The sequence below is a fragment of the Helicoverpa armigera genome, chromosome 23 (assembly GCF_030705265.1).
Source record: "Helicoverpa armigera isolate CAAS_96S chromosome 23, ASM3070526v1, whole genome shotgun sequence".
In the NCBI taxonomy this organism is placed as follows: Eukaryota; Metazoa; Arthropoda; class Insecta; order Lepidoptera; family Noctuidae; genus Helicoverpa; species Helicoverpa armigera.
Window position 1 is genome coordinate 6,519,668 of NC_087142.1, and position 19,807 is coordinate 6,539,474.

A 19,807-nucleotide genomic window follows, 5' to 3' on the forward strand; every position below is an offset into this window, starting at 1 on the left:
TAAGGGTGTATTTTCATTGTAAACATGTAACTTGTTCATTCACCGTCAGCTGATTAAGACATATTAAACACAAGCATACACGCAGACAAAGTTGTACTCTCTACTCCTCATAGTCCGTTCATCACATCACTTCTAGACTCCTGCATCTTTGTGAGGGTTTCATAAAACACACAAAAGAAAGTCAGGAGTTGTCCCGTCACTGACCGGCTTTCCAACGATGTCATATTTGAAACTACCCATACAATATTGTTTGGTCTTCTTCTATTGCTATTTAACAAGTGGAGATTGTCCCGGGGTTCTATCATGATGTGTGTATAGGTATTATGCTCGTCCTAGTTTTGTTATCATAATGGTTGAGGGCCCTATTCAAAATCATAGTGCATTGTGTCTAACAGCGAGGGTCATATAACCGAAATAGGTACATATCGCAATGTTATAGTGACCACTTTTCGACGGCATAATTAATTCCCGAGACTGGAAAATTGGGTTGTAACAAAGTCTGTTTGTAAAATGAGATTTTTATACATTTTGTTTGTATATTAGTGATACATTGAGTGGTGCTCCAATATTATTTCAGGGGCACGAGTCATAGATAAATGGATATAAAAAGAGTTGGGATTTTCCAAAATCCAACAAGTTTATCTATAATCTTATCCCCAATAATCTTCATTAAAAGCTACAAATAATAAATTATTCTTCATTTACTGAGGAGTAGGATGGTACAACGTAATATTATTATATTAAGTAAACATAATTTGTGTCTGGAGAACAAATACTAGGTACATGCGTGGGCGCTACATTTAGTACACGAGATTACTCGCCCACAACTACCAAAAAATACATTACCTATTAACAATTTAATAGAGAAAATTCTGCTTTATTAAGCTTCCCTTTGTACAACAGGTTTCGAGAAAGAAATAATATTATAAAGCTGTGCCAACGACGGGAATATACTCGTGATCGCCCACGCCATCGCCTACTCAGGCATACGCTTAACAAAGACAAATTATATTGCTAATATCAAATTATTTATTTATTAAATTGTTTTAAGTAAAACAATGACAGGGTAAATTGCGACATGTTTTATTTTAAAGATTAATACCAATTAAGGGCAAGTACAGTTGTCGACGTGTTCGTGTCCCACTCATTACGTAACTCCCACCTACCGACGCGGATTGATTTTTGTTACCATCTCACTGTCACAGCACGCATGCGCGAAATTTCACGCACACACCCTTAACTAACGACCACACATTGACGCACCCTCCAACTTTATCACAGATACATTTTCAACTCAAAGCTGATAACATAAGGTTGACAATCCTACCAGCTTGGGAACAGTTGGTATTTTTAGACAATACATGCCTATTATGGCGAGTACAGACGCGCCCTCTCCCATACAAATCGGGAAACCTCGTCGCGGAAGGTTTTCCACTTTCTGTCTATATTTTCTGAAAAATATCCACATTTTGCATCGCAGTTTCGGCGTATTTTTACATTAGTTCGTACGTGTAATCACTGTGTGTGTTCATGGGGTTTCATTTTACGTAGAAAGGGTGTTTTTTGTCGGGAAAGGTGTGACTAAAAATAGATCACTGCCCGATATACTTGTAGGGAAATCTAGTGAGAGCTTTCCATTCATAAATTACATTCATTTGGTGTCGGGCAGTGAAGTAATACAGTTGGGAGAAGCGATTTAACTGGTGAATGACTATATCGTTCGGTGATAAGATTGGAGTGCTAAAAAGGATCGATAACCGGGCCACTGCCTGTCGACTGTGAAGAACTCGCGCCGGACACAAGAGAAAAATGTAAGTTCCATTCTTTCTACCATTCAAATACGTCTAAAAATTCTCATACATTCTCATATATGTACCACATACTTTCTAAGAAATAAGAGATCTCTAAAATCATCATTTTATAGCGCCTTTCATGAATCGTTCGATAGTACGCCGCCTCACAATGGTTTATAGATTCTATAGATATGCAACCTCCTTGTGGCCTGTACGTTTTGTCCTTATGTAGAGGTATTCCATAATTTCTTAAAACAAATGAACAATAACTAGAATATTAGTGGTAATTTGGCATATTCATCCTTTTTTATCATAACAGGTCAGTATGTACTTACTTATTAACATGACTTTTTTGGGAAGCCATGACGCCGTAGCTGTAGCCTACATGATTGATTGTATGAAGTCAATCCGTCATCTTTTTTCTTGTTTGACATTCTGTAGATGTATGTATGTATGGGTTTTGTAGTGCATGTTTATTGGTCTTCATGATATCTCCAAATGACTACCTACATAGAGTCACTGGCCTATACTGATGGTAGACTCCTTTGGGTTTATAAGTAGGTACACTAAGGATACATTCAAATGATGGCCGGCGTTCCTGTACAGATTCTACAATAATATTGGAGAAGATCCACTAAGCACATCACACTGTATTTGGACCAACACCATATGCCTAGGCATTTTATAGGTATCTTTTTCTTGTCGGCTTCCAGAATTGCAGAATCATCCTTAAAACGACTAATTGACTATTTGACCTGCCACAACCTTGTAAGTGGGTTAGCTTTGTGAGTCTGGTTCATAAGGTTCCGAGTTTTGACTACCACCAGTCATTTTGGGTGGTCTCAAGTATTCACACTTGAATACACGAAGAATAAACACATTCAAATATATTTTTACAAAGTAATTTACTAACTAAAGGACTTTAAGAACAAGAGCTCAGCCTACAGAAGATTCTTTTTTGGAAAACGTACCTTCCATATAAACGAATCGTCCTATGTTTATAGGAACAAGTCGAAGACATCGTTTTATTCCAAAACACTAGTTTTGTGAATGGATAAACACTAGTTGCACGTTTTAGAGAAGTAGACCACATGGAAAGGAACTGGCAAAATTCCATACTATTTGTTTTATAGCTTTTGAAAACTATACGATAGTAAAGGCAAGCCAAATAATGTGGTATAGTACAAGCTACTTATTTGAACTGCAATGACTTTTCATATTAAAGCAGTTGTAATATGAGAGCTATTAACCGCTATAATAATTAAGTCAAACTATTACTAAACGAAACGATTTTGTTGGTTAAAAAGACACAAAACCACACAACTTTCTAAATTGCTTCATCTATCTAAAGATTAATTAAAAAAAGAAACATAATCATCTCGAGTCATCAGTCTCAGAAACATAATTCGAACTTACAATTTAAGTTCCCAAAGAACATAAACTTCCATTTTACTAAAAATAATTGTTGCTTTGAAAAATTGAACTAGATTAGGTACCTAAACAGTTGTGTTAAGAAAACTGACATGTATGTTGTACTAGGGACTTAAATCCCAATACCAGCAACGTCACAAGACTACCTAACCTTAAAAAGCCGACGTTCTACCAACGCCATCGAAGTCAGTAGGTACATACACGCGCCCATATTGACCGTCCCTGCACAATAGGTAGATACATTAAAATTTCAAACCACGAACGTACAGAAGCAACATGCGGGTTCAATCGTAGATGTTATCTTTTAGCTTTCCCTACGGATTGTGTTGCGAAAGTATTCATCAGTATTTTAGGGTTAGACTGACCTTTGTCTGTCAGCTGTGGATGTTTGCTACGAATACTTGATTATGTATTGTTATAAATCAAGTATTTTGTTACAACGAAACAAAATTGCTTTGGTTTATCTCGAAGGGATATGTTGGTAACTACACCAATAGGTACTTATTTCTAAATAGTTCGCGGCGCCCATTGTACTAAATAAATCAGCTTTAATATAAAAGACATAAGATCAGTAAATGTGAGTTCCATGTATTTTCCTATTACAACAGAGATGTTGAGACAAAAAAATTACCAGACAACCTGAACTCCAAAGAAAATGATAATAATGGAAATATCCTGAAAGACCCCATTGATCTTTTGAAATACAACATTAAATTATTCCATTACCCAAAAAACACTTTAATTATATTTTAATTGTTTGAAGTTCATTATCCATTATAATGTTGCCAGCTACAAAATATCCGCTCCCTCATTTAATCGACACTTGATCCTAATTGCTAAGCCTGACTGACGCTCTAAAGGTCGGGATAAAACCGTTGACCTATCAGGACCTCACTGACTACTAAGTAGAAAGATATTTTATAAGGATACGTAGGAAATATTCTAAAATAAACTCGACATTTTCAAAAGGTGTAGAAAGGTCGATTGACATTGTAGTAGAGGAAGGTGGAAAGGGTCAAGGTCATCTTAAAAATTATGATTTAGATGTCGTATTTTCTCTCTTTCGGATGGGAAATGCCGTAACAAGAATAACAGAAGAGTTTGGTTGATTGCTAAAAATCATCAAGTGCAGATTGATTGTGTTACTCTATCTTACATTTTTATTCTTGAAACACTTAAAAAAATATATATTTTTATTGGTCCATACTTATTCTATGCTTAAATGTGCATGAACGGTAACGTTTTAGAAAATATACACACATGTATTTTTGCATGCTACGTTTATGGTTTGCATACACGATATTAGAACACAAGGGTCAGATAAAGGTATTATGTCGTTCAACCTAAGGGTCATTTATAGGATAAATTTTAATAGTCTCTCATATTCGGCGATAAGTTATAAATTTGCAGTACCTAGTAGGAGACTTCACTTTATATATTTCGGATTGACTTTCTTCTTTGATTCCTTTATTTGGAAGAAGACTTCAGTGTTACAGATAAAATATTTCTTAAGGCACTTAATAGTCAGTAAAAAGCTTCTGGTTTTAGTGGTATTTACTCTCTTAAGATCAACATTATCTGCATGCCTAAGTATATGAAAATTTGGTGCCGGCGCAGCATGTCGTGTACAAAAGTAGCCTGTTGCCTATACTCTAAGTATGACGTTTCAAAATCTGACATAATTAATCATCAATAACCATCAAACCACATCATCAGTCTAGTGAAAGACGCAGGAATAACAAAGTTTAAAACCAGCGAACAAAATGAGTTTCCCAAAACACGTGCCAAAACACAAAACCTCAACATTCCAAACATCGTCTTAATTTCGTGAGAACCCGTACAAACGAATTATTAATTAAAAACAAACAACAAACATGCTTGTTAATAAAAGTTTTGTAGAAAACTGTGGTTCTACATTTGTCTACACTTACATGTAGGAAAACATAATGGAAACCACTAGGTATTTTAATCTTTAATGTTAATGGGCCTACATAGCCTGAAAATATTATTTCGATCAATATTATAAATTATAGAATTGAACAGTAACTTCTCGTGGTTTCACTCGCAACCTGTAAGAACTACTGCCTTCACTAGGAAAAAATTGAAATAGCACAGTCACAGATAACTAGCTGAAATATTTTCCAAAAATCGGTTTGAAGGTCTGGAGATTACGCATTACTCTCATAAACTAAAAAAAATAAATTTACTCTACATAATATTACTTTTTGGTCTCAAGAAATATTTCAAACTCAACTATAACAAACTATAGGAAAAGTGTTACAACGTTGTTCTTATCAAAACTTGGTGTTTGACACACTGACATTTACAATTCTTTCTAGCGAGAAACTCCACTGTTCCATTTCTTGAATTTCTCTGTACTTTGATATTTCGTTTCGACTTATTATCTACAGTAACTGTGTTATTATTTTTTCACGAGATTTTACACTAACATAACAGCATGTACATACTACATGCTACATATATTTATCAAAAAGTACTTAAGTTATATGAGGATGATTTTTAAGATGTTCGATGAAGGCTCAAACTCGTTCAATGGTTATGATTTAAGTATCATGCTTCTAAATTAAATATCATGGAAGGCGACCCCAACACAGTTGGGAAAAATCTAGGCAGATGATGATGCTTAATCTATGATCATCATACCTTAGCCCAATCTTTATTTGGGACCTGTACCCTTGTATGCCTTTTTCTTCCATACTTCTCGATCTAAAACCATCTCATCTCATTATTCTTCATAATTACACCGAAATATTTCCTTTTGTACAAAAGTCTTCATAACAAACTTGATTATAAGAAATTCTCATTATAAAAGCGAGCGGTGGAGCAGATTTTCTCACTCATGAAATAGGTCACGCTTTCAGTACGAAGCGAATTCTATTCAGGAATTCAATGCGTGCTTTGAACATCGGTAATGCATAAATTCATGACTAGAATTAATAAATAGATAGCTGTTGGTATGAAGGATATTTAGTTCGAAATGAAACTGGTTTAAACTACCTCTGTATTGGAGTAAAATTTTAGTATGATATAAAGTAATGTAGAGGATTAATTTAAGTGCCCATATTTTTAGTTTCTCGTAGGTACATAGGTATAGGTACTTTGCACTGACTTGAACTGGGAAAAGACTAGGAAGATGATATGTAGGTAATTGACAATATATACATATAACAGAATGGTGACTTATATTAACTCAAGTAGTATAGCTTATTTAACTTCAAACTATATCCTTTGTTATCGCTAAGCAAAAGTATTAAAACTTTGAAGTTGACACAAACTTGGTGTTTTGATAAAATATCAAGCTCAACATAAAAAAGCTTGCCGTTTTATATGATCTCTATGTTTTCAGTGTGTCAAAATGTATTTTTGTGTACAATAAAAAATGAAAAACTAGTTATATCATCTTCCTCGATGTGCCTCAAGTAAAGTAATCCACATACCAAAGCTTATCAAAATCCGTTCACCCGTTAACCCATAAAAGCATGGAAGGTAAGAATATTTCAATGGCTATTTACGCTAACATCCCTTTTCGTCTAAAACCTCACCTATTTCTATCTTAATTACTCATAGAACTATTCAATAACACCAATGTCAAGAGCAGAGATGCTAACTATAGTATAGACTCCCGGCGTCGCTTGCCATTCATAGTCCTTCAATGTTTGCTAATTGAAAGGATAATTAAACCCTTTGAATATACCAGGCTGTTATTTATTGATGAAATGTCTGCTTCTGGGAAAAGGTTATTTTGAAATAGGTTGGTGATGTAGCCTAAGTTTAGGTTATTTTTAGTGTTTATGGCTTGGTTGGAGTCTTCTTAGAATATTGTTGAAAAACATGAAGTGTAGATATAAGATTGACGCTATCCTACTATGTATGTAAAATGGAAGAAACGATGATCAGTACCTAGGAGAAGTGTGTGTGATCACTTTTTTTAAGATATATTTATTTCTCTTCCTCCGAGCCTTTTTCCCAAACTACGTTGGGGTCGACTTCCAGTCTAACCGGATGTAGCTGAGTACCAGTGCTTTACAAGGAGCGACTGCCCTATCTGACCCCCTCAACCCAGTTACCCGGGCAACCCAATACCCCTTGGTTAGACTGGTGTCAGACTTACTGGCTTCTGACTACCCGTAACGACTGCCAAGGATGTTCAATGACAGCCGGGACCTACAGTTTAACGTGCCATCCGAAACACAGTCATTGGTGTCTAAGATATACTTAGAAAGTACATACAAACTTAGAAAAGTTGCATTGGTACTTGCCTGACCTGGAATCGAACCCGCGCCCTCATACTCGAGAGGTTGGTTCTTTGCCCACTAGGCCACCACGACTTTTAGATATATTATATATATATTTATATTTATTTCTTATATTTATATTTATTTATATATTTATATATATATTTATATTTATTTATTTATATATATATTTATATTTATATTTATTTATTATATATATATTTATTTCTCTCTGTTCACGTAAATAAAACTTGGCGCAGTTATCATGGGAAATCACTGCAAAAATATTCAGAAAAAACACGCAATTTGTAATCAATACCAAAGCCATGTTTTTCATGTCCATTTTACCCGTATCCTTGAGTTATCTTTGTGAGAACAAGCAGAGGAAATGTGCACGGCCCGGAAAATCTTTACAACGGTAACAATATTGAATTTCTTTATCCTCCTTTGAAGAAATGTTTATTGAAGCACTCAATTGTATTATAAAAATCAAAAGGCTTAAGAATAAGTCAAAGATAATTTAAGAATCAGTGACTCCTAAAAATTAAGAAGATATACAATATCTGCTAGGAAAAGTTAAAACTTTGATTGCAAGATTAAAATCTCCAGTGATGCAGCTGTGGCCGATAAAGATTTAAATCTAGATAACTTTAAGAAATCGGAAGATAAAAAGAAATTAAATAAGCCTTCAATATTTCTTGAAGAACTTTTAAAAGGCCACTTTATTCGATCAGAAATTCCTGATGTGATTTTCGCTCTTAGGGGAATTTGTGCTCTCAGAAGCTTTAGACGATTTTCTTCGCTGAAAATTCCTTGTCTAACCTTTCTTAACATTCTGTTTACATGTAACCTACATACATCTACCTATATTAAAAGCTCAAGAGTTTGTTTCTTAGCGTCGATGCGTTAGTCTCACGAACTTTGATTTAAAAAATACTTCAATATTAGATAACCCATTTGACGCTATCTTTTATCCGCATGTACCTACTTTATATCTCAAACATCACTTTGAAAGAGTTAATCCGTTAAAAGCCATTTTCAACATTGAACGTGGATATGGTAATATAATAGACACATGGTCCAAAAGACATCTTGTGAGAGAGACTACTGAATAAATAAAGTTAACAGAAATACAAAAGGAAAATCATTTACAAAATGACCATAGGAGAATTAACAGCGGGAAATGGCTCCCGAATTGTCTGAAAATCTAATTTCGCTAAGAATTGTATTACGGACCGCATTCTTTGTTGAGATCATCGTGCTAAATCGCTTTTATTATGATATTTGGTATTTATCTTGTTACTTGTGGGAAGATTGGCAGTTTATTTCTATTCTCTTTACTTATTACGGATTTAAATTCTCGGTTGGAGCTTTTATTTTAATTGAAGGATTACTTCTATAGATCGCATTTTAAATATGTAGGTTTTCAGCAGGGACTCGTTTTGTAAAATTTGCAATTCACAATTGCAATTCGTACGCAATTTGTTACTATTGCTAGAGCGAGTAGACCAGAAAAAACATTTGTGTCCGTCAGAAAAAAGTGCCATTCGCTGGTGGAAACTCGGCCTTAATATGATTAGTCATGGGCATTCAAAACCCCTTTTTATATTGTTGACAAACTCTCACAACAAACGCACCGACATTATGCTCATATTATTTCGTTTACAAAGGATATCCATGTCCATGGAATCAGAAAAGGTAAATGAATTCATTCGCTAAAAATTTTCCCATGTTTGACCAGGCACAAAGATCAAAAAAAATATTGTAGACTCGACCAAATCCTACGCTCTGTATTTGCCTACTGGCATTTTATAAAGCGTAATAAAAATAATGAAACAAAATAAGTAAGACTTAAAGCTACCTTTATGATAAGTTAATGCCAAAGGTCAAATAAATTACTTTGATGTTGAAAATGAATGGTTGTTATTATTAATATATAGCCCATTGTGAATTCTATTGTCAATGAAGAAAAATTCTTCATTCATCAGTTTATTTAGCGAAATATTTGTAATGTTAACAGAAACATATGATTGTTATTTGATTGTTCATATTTGCTTGGAGCGTTATTGAATTGATACTCTGGATAAAGAACAAAATTGATGTAATAAGTAGGCATTCACAATTCGTTTTTTCTGAAGCATATTCTTTGTTATATCAAAAAACACTGGTAGTCAGGTGAATCCGGTAAGACTGGAAGCCGACTCCAACATAGTTAGGAAATGGCTCGAGGGATGATGATTCTTTGTTATATTAGAAGGCCTAGTACCTACTTCTCGTATGTCAGACAATCTTACCTACTTTGTTTCACGTTATCCACACAACATTATAAAGAAACATATAATATATAATACTTATATTTCTGTCAAAGAAAACTATAGCACAATAAAAATATGATACAAATGATTTCATCTATCACGTTTGAAGGGTTCATCAGTTCCAAAGTCACTGACCTTCACAAAGAGAATTTCTCTTTAAAAGGAACCAACTAAATTCAATTTCCTCTCGTATAGGCGGCCAAAAGCCTGATAATGGAACGCTGCGAAAATAATTTTTCGCCTCTTTACTCAATTTCCTTGTTCAAAGACTGTTTTTAAGTTTCATTTTGATAGAACTTCGCAGCTTCCCTTTTTCAGGAAATTGTAGAAAATATTGAATTATTTGTTAAGCTGGGTACAGAGTTTAGTTAACTGTGTGGAATCAAAAACAAAAAAGAAACACGGCGTGCTTTCTTTTCATAATTGCATTTTTACAGCGTCAAACATTATGGTTATTCTTCCAAAAGTACCCCTTACTGTACGCTGTACTTCAAGCTAATCAAACCACAAAATATGCAAATTAGAGTTGATTTATTATTTAGACATGATAAAACTGCGGGATCCATAAACACACTTATTATACACTTCAACTTTATCTACAGTCTTTCATACCTCACTAGCTTACCGTCCTCAATTTTATAATAAACCCTTTTTCGTAAAAGACAACTCCACATAAAATACACTGGGGCATAAAGCTTACAGGGGCTGAGTTGGCACAAATTCTCTGAAACAGATCACTAACTAGGGCTACCTCCCGCCTTCGGGTATCGTCTGTGTACCGTACTGTAGTATCTTCAAACTGTGACCCCATTCCACGAATTTCGAGAATAATTTCCAGTTTATTTCGAAGATTCAGTTTGAAGAGAATACTGGGAAATTCCGATTCATAAAGGTTGATACAAAGATGTGTTTGATGGAGATGCTGTAAACCTTTGAAGTAGGGTTGGGAAATACATCTAACTAATCTTATGATTTCTTAATGTTAATCTTCATGATATTTCTGTTATTTTGTTCGAATATGGCAAAACAACTGAAGAGTGTGTCTTATAACAATGGCGGTCTTTATCTGGGCGGGGCACACCTACTTCTTTAAAACACGTGCAAAGGCGATGATTTATATACTTGTCGACTTTCACAGCCCTAGTATAGGTACACAACTGATCACATCCTTCACATATTCACTTAATTTAAGTACTATCAAGGGGTTACGGAGAGGGTTGACCTGAGACCTGAGCCCACAATGGCGACAACCTCCTCGACCTATTAGTTTTATGAAGCGAACTCATTACTTAAGCGATATTCTAGATAAACTGGAGGCTAGTGCTCTTGGGAAATATATGCTGAAGAGAAAAACTGTTAGAAAATTAAAAGATGACAACATGGTTGGTTTACTGAGTCTCTCGGAGTATAATAATTTCCTGGCAGGTTACTTCTTTTCTTTTCATAAATATTAGTCGAGTATTATGTATAAAAAGAATGCTTCTCACTATGTATGTATTATGTAACCATCTTCGGAACTTGTTGATAATTGAGAGTAAATAGACCATGCAGCATATTTAAGTTGGCATATCCATAGAGTACAAAACAAAGTCCTCAGCCGTACCTATCTATCTCTCTGTTCCAGTTTGCGTCAGCTAGCTAGCTAGTACATACATTACGGAATACATCCCAACCACACATTCCGTGCGAAGAATATCACCCCCAAAACCTCGATGACGTCATAAACCCCCTATTCCCACATTGCAGGGCGACGGAAGGCGGACTGGCGCCCGGCGGCGATGGGGACATGCCGGTGGGCGGGCCCAAGACGCCGCAGCAGATCGCCGCGCAGCGTCGCTTGCAGCAGACGCAGGCGCAGGTCGATGAGGTGAGGATCCAGTTCTGCTTTTAAATATTAATATTTTGTTGTATTTTAGATAATGATAGGGAAAAACCTTCTGCAAGGAGGTTAAAAATAGCTGACGAGCTTTTATTTCGACAGCCGCCTCCAAAAAAGAAATATTTTTTTCTTTTCTCCCCGGGTGCGTTCAAATTAAAACATGTTAAGCTAGTGGAAATATGTTACCGTTGAGGAATACTTTTTGGTCATCTTGTGTCCAATTTTTACAACGATTTCACAATAGAGGTTTTTTTTCGCGCCATGCGAGCGACGAAAAGCCTGTCGCGTTTCATGTATCACTGTTTGAACCAGTAGGTAGTTGTCAATTGTTTGCTATCGCTCATGTTCGTTTGGAAAAACCCAACGGAAAATCTGCGAGTTTACGTCCGTACGAGTTGTTCGGAAGATCTACTCGTGCTTTCAATACTTAGGTACTACCTAAAATAAGTCTTCAATTTGCGTATCTGTAACCCAGTATAGATTAGAGTCGTAAGTCAGAGGTTACTAAGTGAAACATTAGAACTCGGTCCGCGTGGGCGGGTGGATAATTTGCTGTCAGCCGCACGCTCGTATTCATTCATTATGGCGTTTCAAAACATTTTCAGGATGGAAATTAACTTTAGAAGTAAATATTTACGATATTTAAACTATGTACACTAATATTATCAATTTAATAAGTTTGATTGCTTGAACGCTTTAATGTCGAAACTAGTGGTCCGATTTGACAAATTGTGCTACCTACATAGGGCTGCCATCCGTCCGGGTTTACCCGGATTTGTCCTCGTTTGGAGGCCGTCCGGGCGGGGTTTCAAGAAATGTCCGGGGAAAACCCGGACACTTTTCATGTAAGAAAGCACCTCATTGAATTTAAGTATATGTTAAATACTAATAAATAATAGTAAATGGATAACAAATTAGGTATTATTTTATTTTAAAAGAATCGTGGTCGTTCGGGGAAAAATACGATTTACGCCAAATGTCTGGGTTTTTTTTAATGTTGGTCCGGTTTTGGCGAAATTCGAGATGGCAGCCACCTACATCACCCATTTTGTGAAGCTTTTGAGAAAGTGACTACGGGTAGTTTTTTGACTATCAGCGATTTTCAATGTTCATATGTTATTAAAATCATGTATTGCATGGGCCATTGTGTATTTGAATATGTTGTATAGATTAATGTCATGAGTCAGAGCGTGAGCGTGACATTTGAACTCTATGGTCAGTGGGCGGATATTTACCTGTCTGTCGGCACGCCCAGTCGCGCGTCAAACTATGGATATAGAAATGTACTTGTTTATATAGTTATTATATTTAAATATTGATCGGTTAGACTGAACCGTCTAACCCTTGCTTAAAAATACGAGTTTAGTTAGTCTGGGAGTCGGGTAATCTTTTGTAAATATTGACGAAAAAAACTAGTGCTAATCTAATTAGTCTACTTTCAATAAACTATTTTGACTTTCAGTATTACAGTATTCTTTCTGTCACCACCATGTTCATTATACAATTAGATATACAATTAAGTAGGTACATAATTAAATACCGGAGAAGGAACAAAATGGTGAGCATAATAAACATGTAAAACATAACATTATTTGATTTCATTTGACTAGGCCGAATCTGAACAAAAATATCTCACATACTCTCAAAGGTTTCTAAGAGCACAATGTAAAAAAAATAGCTAAATCAATCAAAATTCATTAAAAACCCGACCTACACGACATATTGATATTTACTAGATACAAACGGCCTGAATTCACATTACGGACATAAATGGCCACCGAATGTCACCGAGTAGACTCGAAGCAGGAAATTAAACGCCAGTTGCCCGACCAACTATTTGCTATTGACACTAACGAAATGTCCGATGTTTCTCCACCTAGAGGGTTAATTAACTTAGTAATAAATACAAGGTGTATAGCAATTAATGAAGAAGATACACACAACTACTCTATTTAGCGGTTTCTCGTAGTTTCTCTTTCGGATAGTCATATTAAAATCCTTTTATTTTCAGGCTGCATTGGTCCATAGATAAAATAGGCCCTAAAGACAAATACACACATACCTATGATTATTTACAAAATTAATACAATAATAATCTATGTCACCCTTGGATGATGTAACATGGCAGCAGCGAAAGGATTTTTCAAAATGGTTCAGTAGTTTCTCAAACAAAATCGTTCTACTTTTCTTCTACCTAATCTATTATATAAAAATGAATCGCAAAATGTGTTGGTAAGCGCATAACTCAACAACGCCTGGACCAATTTGGCTAATTCTTTTTTTGTTGTGTTTGTTATTGTCAGGAGAAGGTTCTTATGAAAAAATAGGGTAAAGTAGAGAAGTCAGTTGACGGGAGCGAAGCCACGGGCAAAAGCTAGTAGAATATAGAGAGATGAATAATGTTCAGCAGTATGTCATTAATCTATTCAATGATAAATCCTTCACTTCACAAGATTAAGTTTCCACAGTCCTCGAAAGTGATTCGTCATATCTCTGACGTCATTGAGCCTAACTATCTTGCTAGTGACGTCATATATGGAGAAAATGCTCTTGAAATTGAGGCAAGGGTTTGCTGATATCACATCTCTGTCTCCATTAAGTATTGGTACTATGTCAAGTATATTGTTATTGAGGATTCCTTGGCCTAAATATCTTTGTTCATTATCTCTTGGCAGACTCATAAAAGGGACACCATGATACGCAACTTAGTAGGAATTATGTGTTAGTCTTTTTGGTTTTTACTCTGTGTTCAATATGAAACAGTTTGTAATATAGCACTGTTATAAAAGACATTATTCTTACATCGCCGCATTCTTGCATTCATTTCTTGCATCAAAATTTATTCGGATGTTTACGATTGTAGTACCTACTTATATAATAATGCCCTTTTTGTTTAATAACAAGGTTAGGTTTCAGTAATCATTTTGCATTTTATCATATGCGTGTAGTTAATTGCTATAGCGATATAACACCATTACCACTAATGAGAAACACCGATACAATAAGTACTTCGTATAGTTGGTAAACTATTTTACATAGTTTTATCCCTTCATGAACGTGCTTTTATATTGCAAGTAGTTTAGGTAACATAGCCTTTTAAATAATTTGAAATTAAAATTAACACCTTCTTCCTTCGTTCAAAAATTAATTTGGGATCAGCGTAAGCTTTTCCGCTTCCATTCCTCTCTATCAGCAGTAATTCATGTTCTCTTGCAGATAAAATCAATCCATATTTTTCTCGGTCTTTCTCGGCCACTCAGTCGATAAATCAAATAAAGGTACACACACATACTTGATAACTTTTTTTATTTTACAGGTGGTGGACATAATGAAGACGAACGTGGAGAAAGTGCTGGAGCGGGATCAGAAACTCTCAGAACTTGATGACCGAGCAGGTAAGCAAGAAAACAATGAGTAATGTCATCATCATCATTCCCCTGCCCTTGAACCAACTCATCTGCCATACCCACTTATCTGCTGACATCTTTCAAGAACCACTCCAAAACCATATCAAACCATATCGTTCTTTATACAATCTATCGATCATTTCATCTTCTTCGTCGATCAAGAGCTATTGAGTTAACAATTTATATGCTGCTCTGAAACCATCCAAAATAAAATAATCCATGACAAAATTAGAACGATTGCGGATTATGAGATTGTCAGTCATCTCTATGACTTTTTGTGGATATTGTACTTAAATCTAAGTATTTATGTCACAGATGCACTGCAACAGGGAGCATCACAGTTTGAACAGCAGGCTGGCAAACTCAAAAGCAAATTCTGGTTGCAAAATCTAAAGGTAAACTTATCTGACAAAACTATTGGAGGTGGTAAAGTATACAAGTTCTAAAGTAAATAAGATAAGAGCTTCTTAAAACAAAATGATCAATAAGGTGCCATTAGGTTAGCCTACGTCATCTAGTTGAATTAGACGTTTTGAACTACCCAGAGATGATTTGCCAAGAATTGATTTTGCTTCGAAATCAATCCTAATACTATATCTGCACCTTTCAAAAGGAACAAGTCATTCTTTAACTCTGCATCCTGCTTACCTATATTCTATGTTCTGATTTATGGGTCTCATGTTCCTTTCTAGCCTTCAATTTTAATGATCTCCTAAACTTTCCAGATGATGATAATCGCAGCTGTTATTGGAATCATCATCCTGGCTCTAATCATCGGTACGTAAATACAATTGTTTCTAAACAAACATATTAGTAACATCTATGTTTTGTTACACATTATTATGTTATTAGACTAACCATACCATTATTTTTTCCACATTTTCAGCCAACTTTGTGTGAACAAGTTTCGGTAACCGAAGTTTAATTTAGAAGTTACTTGTTATAATTAATGAAATACTTAGTATATAACGTATGTTGTTAATTTTTAATTACGTTACTGGTACTAAGCCTATGTTGGTAAGTGGGCAAGACGTATCATTTGTCGTTGTTAATGAATAAGTGTTGGCTTTGTCTGTTCTATTGTCACTTCGTATATCTGTCTCTATCGGAGAATGTTTCATGCAGTTTCGACATCTTCCTGTTCATATTATAAGTTTGCATTCACATCACTTACATGGTTTTTGAATATTCATCTTACAGTTTGATCATCACATCTTTTATAACAAGTCTATCAGCTACCAAATCCTCATACACAATTATTTCTTCCTCTGAGTGTCGTTTGATGTGAATAGCAACTTATAAGTGAATTTCAGCTTTATTTTGCAAATGTGTTTCCTCTTGTCTGGGATTGCTCTTGTGGTTTTTATAATCATATCTATTAAACCATTATGCAAAGACTTACTGAAGAATTAGAACTTAGATCTTATAAATTGCTTGATCTAAAGAGTTATTCTACTTTTATCCAAGAATGCGATGCTTGTCCCAGATTTACCCCCAATTTAGTTATGCTTTATTAAAATATGCGTTAATAATTGATATATTACTGTTATCGTCAGATAAACTTACATCGATGAAGGGACCTGCTTTTCAATAATGACGTACAAATGAAAAAGCTTAAAAAAGTATATAACCTCATTGCTACAATGCAGTGCTTCCGATGCTTTGAACAGTGTTATATTTATACGCGGTACTGCAAGCTCTTGTCTTGTGAAATTCATCCAAGAATATATGAAAAGAAAAGATAAATAGCGTATCTGATAATTTCCTTAATCGTCATCAAATCTTTGCCACTGTGTTAATAAAAAAAAAGATTCTCATAGATTATATTGAAGTCAGAATTTACTAGCCAATCATGTTCATCATATAGACTAAAAAACAAATTGCGCTCTAAAAAACAAATTCTATTTCAGTAGAAAAAAAAATTCTAACATTAAAACTTTGCATGACGAAGAATTCTAAAAAGACTAAAACACAAAATTCTTCATTCTAATGTGTCGTCCTTTTGATAAAATTCACTGATTCTTGCACAGTTAACTATTTAATGATTTACAAACATTATACATATTGTGGATTCGTTTTGTACTGCTATTTCTGTTTTATCATTAGATGGCGTTGTTTAATGAGCTTTAATTTTCTAGGTCTGTAAACCACCTGTATGGAGGATTGAGGCAGAGGTATGGATTGAGTACAGGTACACCTCATTACATTATCTCATCTAAATTAATTTAATCATCTTATTGAACTTCATTATCGTCTGCGGAATATAGTGCTCAAAAGTTAATGTTACTTTCATCACCATCATTTTTTTTATTAATTCTTCCATCGTTGGATTTCATCTCTTCCTCTTCACTTCAAGAGCCAAATAACATTAACTGTCCACATTAACCATCATCCTATCTTATACATAATTAAAATCAGTTATATAATATGTAATTTTAGTTGCACCATCGAGTCTGTAAGAATCAAAAATATAATTTTGTCTTGAATTTGCAGGAGACATAAACATCCCAGCTGCCGAGGCATCAGCAAAGAACTTTGAAACTTTTGTTTTTCTTTTCCTAGTAATTAGTGTTGTTATTAAATATCCTCTGGATAATATCACCAAAATATATCCGATGTTTTGCCTACTAAATATCAACTATTTATCCTATCAAAACTTTTTGTAAAATTTCGAAATCACGCGTCTTTGACATGATTTCTTTTATATCACTAACAAATGCTCTGTTTACTACGAAATATAGTATTTTTAGATGATCTTTCTTTGTTATAAATTTTACCACAGAAATTAATATTTGCTATTAGATAAGACTTATCAAAAATACAGTAATATCATGAATATTTTCTTACTTTTTCGAAAATAGGCTGTTATTAATGCAATGGTATTGATTTCCATTTGGACCAAATTTCTTGAGTATTTATTTTGAGTCGTTTCTTTTTGTACTTTTTTTAAACGTTTAAATTGTTAGCCTTTGATATTATCTACTGTCTACCTATACAAATATGTTTATCTGCTTGTAAATCCTACCACTTTATAGGTGTTATATGAATAGATATTTACACTTTAATAAATATCGGTCCATTTATGAAATGGGCGAACGTTTGGGCTGATTCTGTATTCAAAGTTCCGAGTAATGACGAGTTACTGTATTGTTCTGTTACATAGCGTGTATCGGGCCCATGGTAGCACCACACTACGGTATAGTGAATTATTTACCTACTATGTTTTAATCGCTTATATAGCTGTAATCTATAACCGTGATCTCTATTTGAAACGAAAATTTGTACTTAATCAAATTGTTGTTTGTTTAAGTAAAATTAAATTAGAGTTATATTAAGGACTTGTGCTATCTTGCGTTTTTACATAAACTATAATCGTAACTGGCCAATATTTTTAAAAATATATAATCTATCCTGTGTAACTACAACAAATAATGCATTAAATATCTTTTTACTGTGTGTGTATTAATGTATGTAAAAACAGCTTTGTAGTTAGAAATTGTAAAAATTCACACTAGGTAATTAGATGTTTCAAATAAATAGCCACTCATTAGTAATATTAATCGTGGCAAGACTACTGTTGGTCGTTAACAGCTTACTGCGCCACACACTCAATTATGAAAAAACATTTTTCAAGCACTGCAAACTGCAATGCACTATCGCATTGCCATCGATTTTAATAACCACGTAAATACTCCATACAAACACAATTCGATGCGAGTACGACCAAACGTAGTCCTGCCTTACATTTACGATATAGAATAGTATTGGGAAAATTGGCCAGTACTACATAAATATAGGGGGATGGGATTTACATTATCATACTGAAATCGGTTCTCTACATAGGTAAATATTCATATCATGTACGGAGACCGATTTTTAATAAAAAAGTACGTAAGTTGCACATCGTTATTGTTGACAGTCTCATTAGGGGGAGAAAATTAGATCGTAATTTTTAAGTATGACGCCACGGTTTTGAAACACAATATTTTTGAAAATGGAAAAAGTATAACACGCGGGAGTTTTCATATATTTTCTTGTCAGTATCTTGAAAGTTTTGCAGCCTTTTTTAATACCAACACCATCATCTTCAATGTAGTCTAAGCTCCATGTTTCTACCATTTCATAAGAAAGCCTAAAATGCATAGACGTTTAAAATAATGTAAATAATTTTCTCAAGACACACGCTGCAAAATAATGCTCTCTAAAACCATCATGGAAGAGAAATGTCACCATTGAAAGATAAACGATCAAGGAAATTGGTAAAGTTTTGAGTAGGTATATCATCAATATCCCTACTCAAAAAAAGGTTAAGAGTAAAGTTTGCCTTTTACAAACATAGGTTAAACTTTATGGTATTGTGTTTCAAGAACGATGGCACCCAACATTCACTGTAAGGTAAAATGATAACACACCAGAAGTATGTTATGGGATTAGATAATAAATTGGCTGTTACTTATAGCGTTGTTTACATTATGACGTCAGAGCGTCACTAGTTATCGTCGCTGCGCTATATATTTTAAACAACATTGTAGGTAAGCCATAGCTATAAGCATTGTGGTCATAAAATATAATAATTAAATGAAATAAAAATGTTGTAACTGATATTTGTTTTTTCATTTCCATACCTCAGCTAAGCCGTGGGAAAGAGCTTGATAGTGGGACTTAAAGGGGACAGATTATCCGGTCAGGTGACCAGGATAGAACAGTCTATAGTTACTCTTCCACT

At 34.5% G+C, this 19,807-nt stretch overlaps 1 protein-coding gene across 6 annotated transcripts; it reads left to right on the forward strand.

Annotated features, from left to right (window-relative positions):
- The first annotated feature begins 1,383 nt into the window (after positions 1-1,383).
- Positions 1,384-19,683, forward strand: LOC110376258 (neuronal synaptobrevin). 6 transcript variants are annotated; one of them, XR_007510664.2, is made up of 8 exons: positions 1,384-1,811; positions 11,542-11,662; positions 14,991-15,069; positions 15,397-15,476; positions 15,807-15,858; positions 15,968-16,098; positions 17,220-17,272; positions 17,575-19,683. XR_007510664.2 is itself a non-coding variant. In XM_021334665.3 (8 exons), coding segments are annotated over exons 1-6 (348 nt in total). In that variant the 5' UTR covers positions 1,384-1,809; the 3' UTR covers positions 15,982-15,991; positions 17,220-17,255; positions 17,575-19,683. The 6 variants fall into 6 exon arrangements, 3 of the variants coding, with proteins under 3 accessions (XP_021190340.1, XP_021190342.1, XP_021190341.1); XR_007510663.2 differs by having other exon boundaries at positions 17,220-17,255; XR_002429528.3 differs by having other exon boundaries at positions 15,968-15,991.
- Positions 19,684-19,807: the final 124 nt, after the last annotated feature.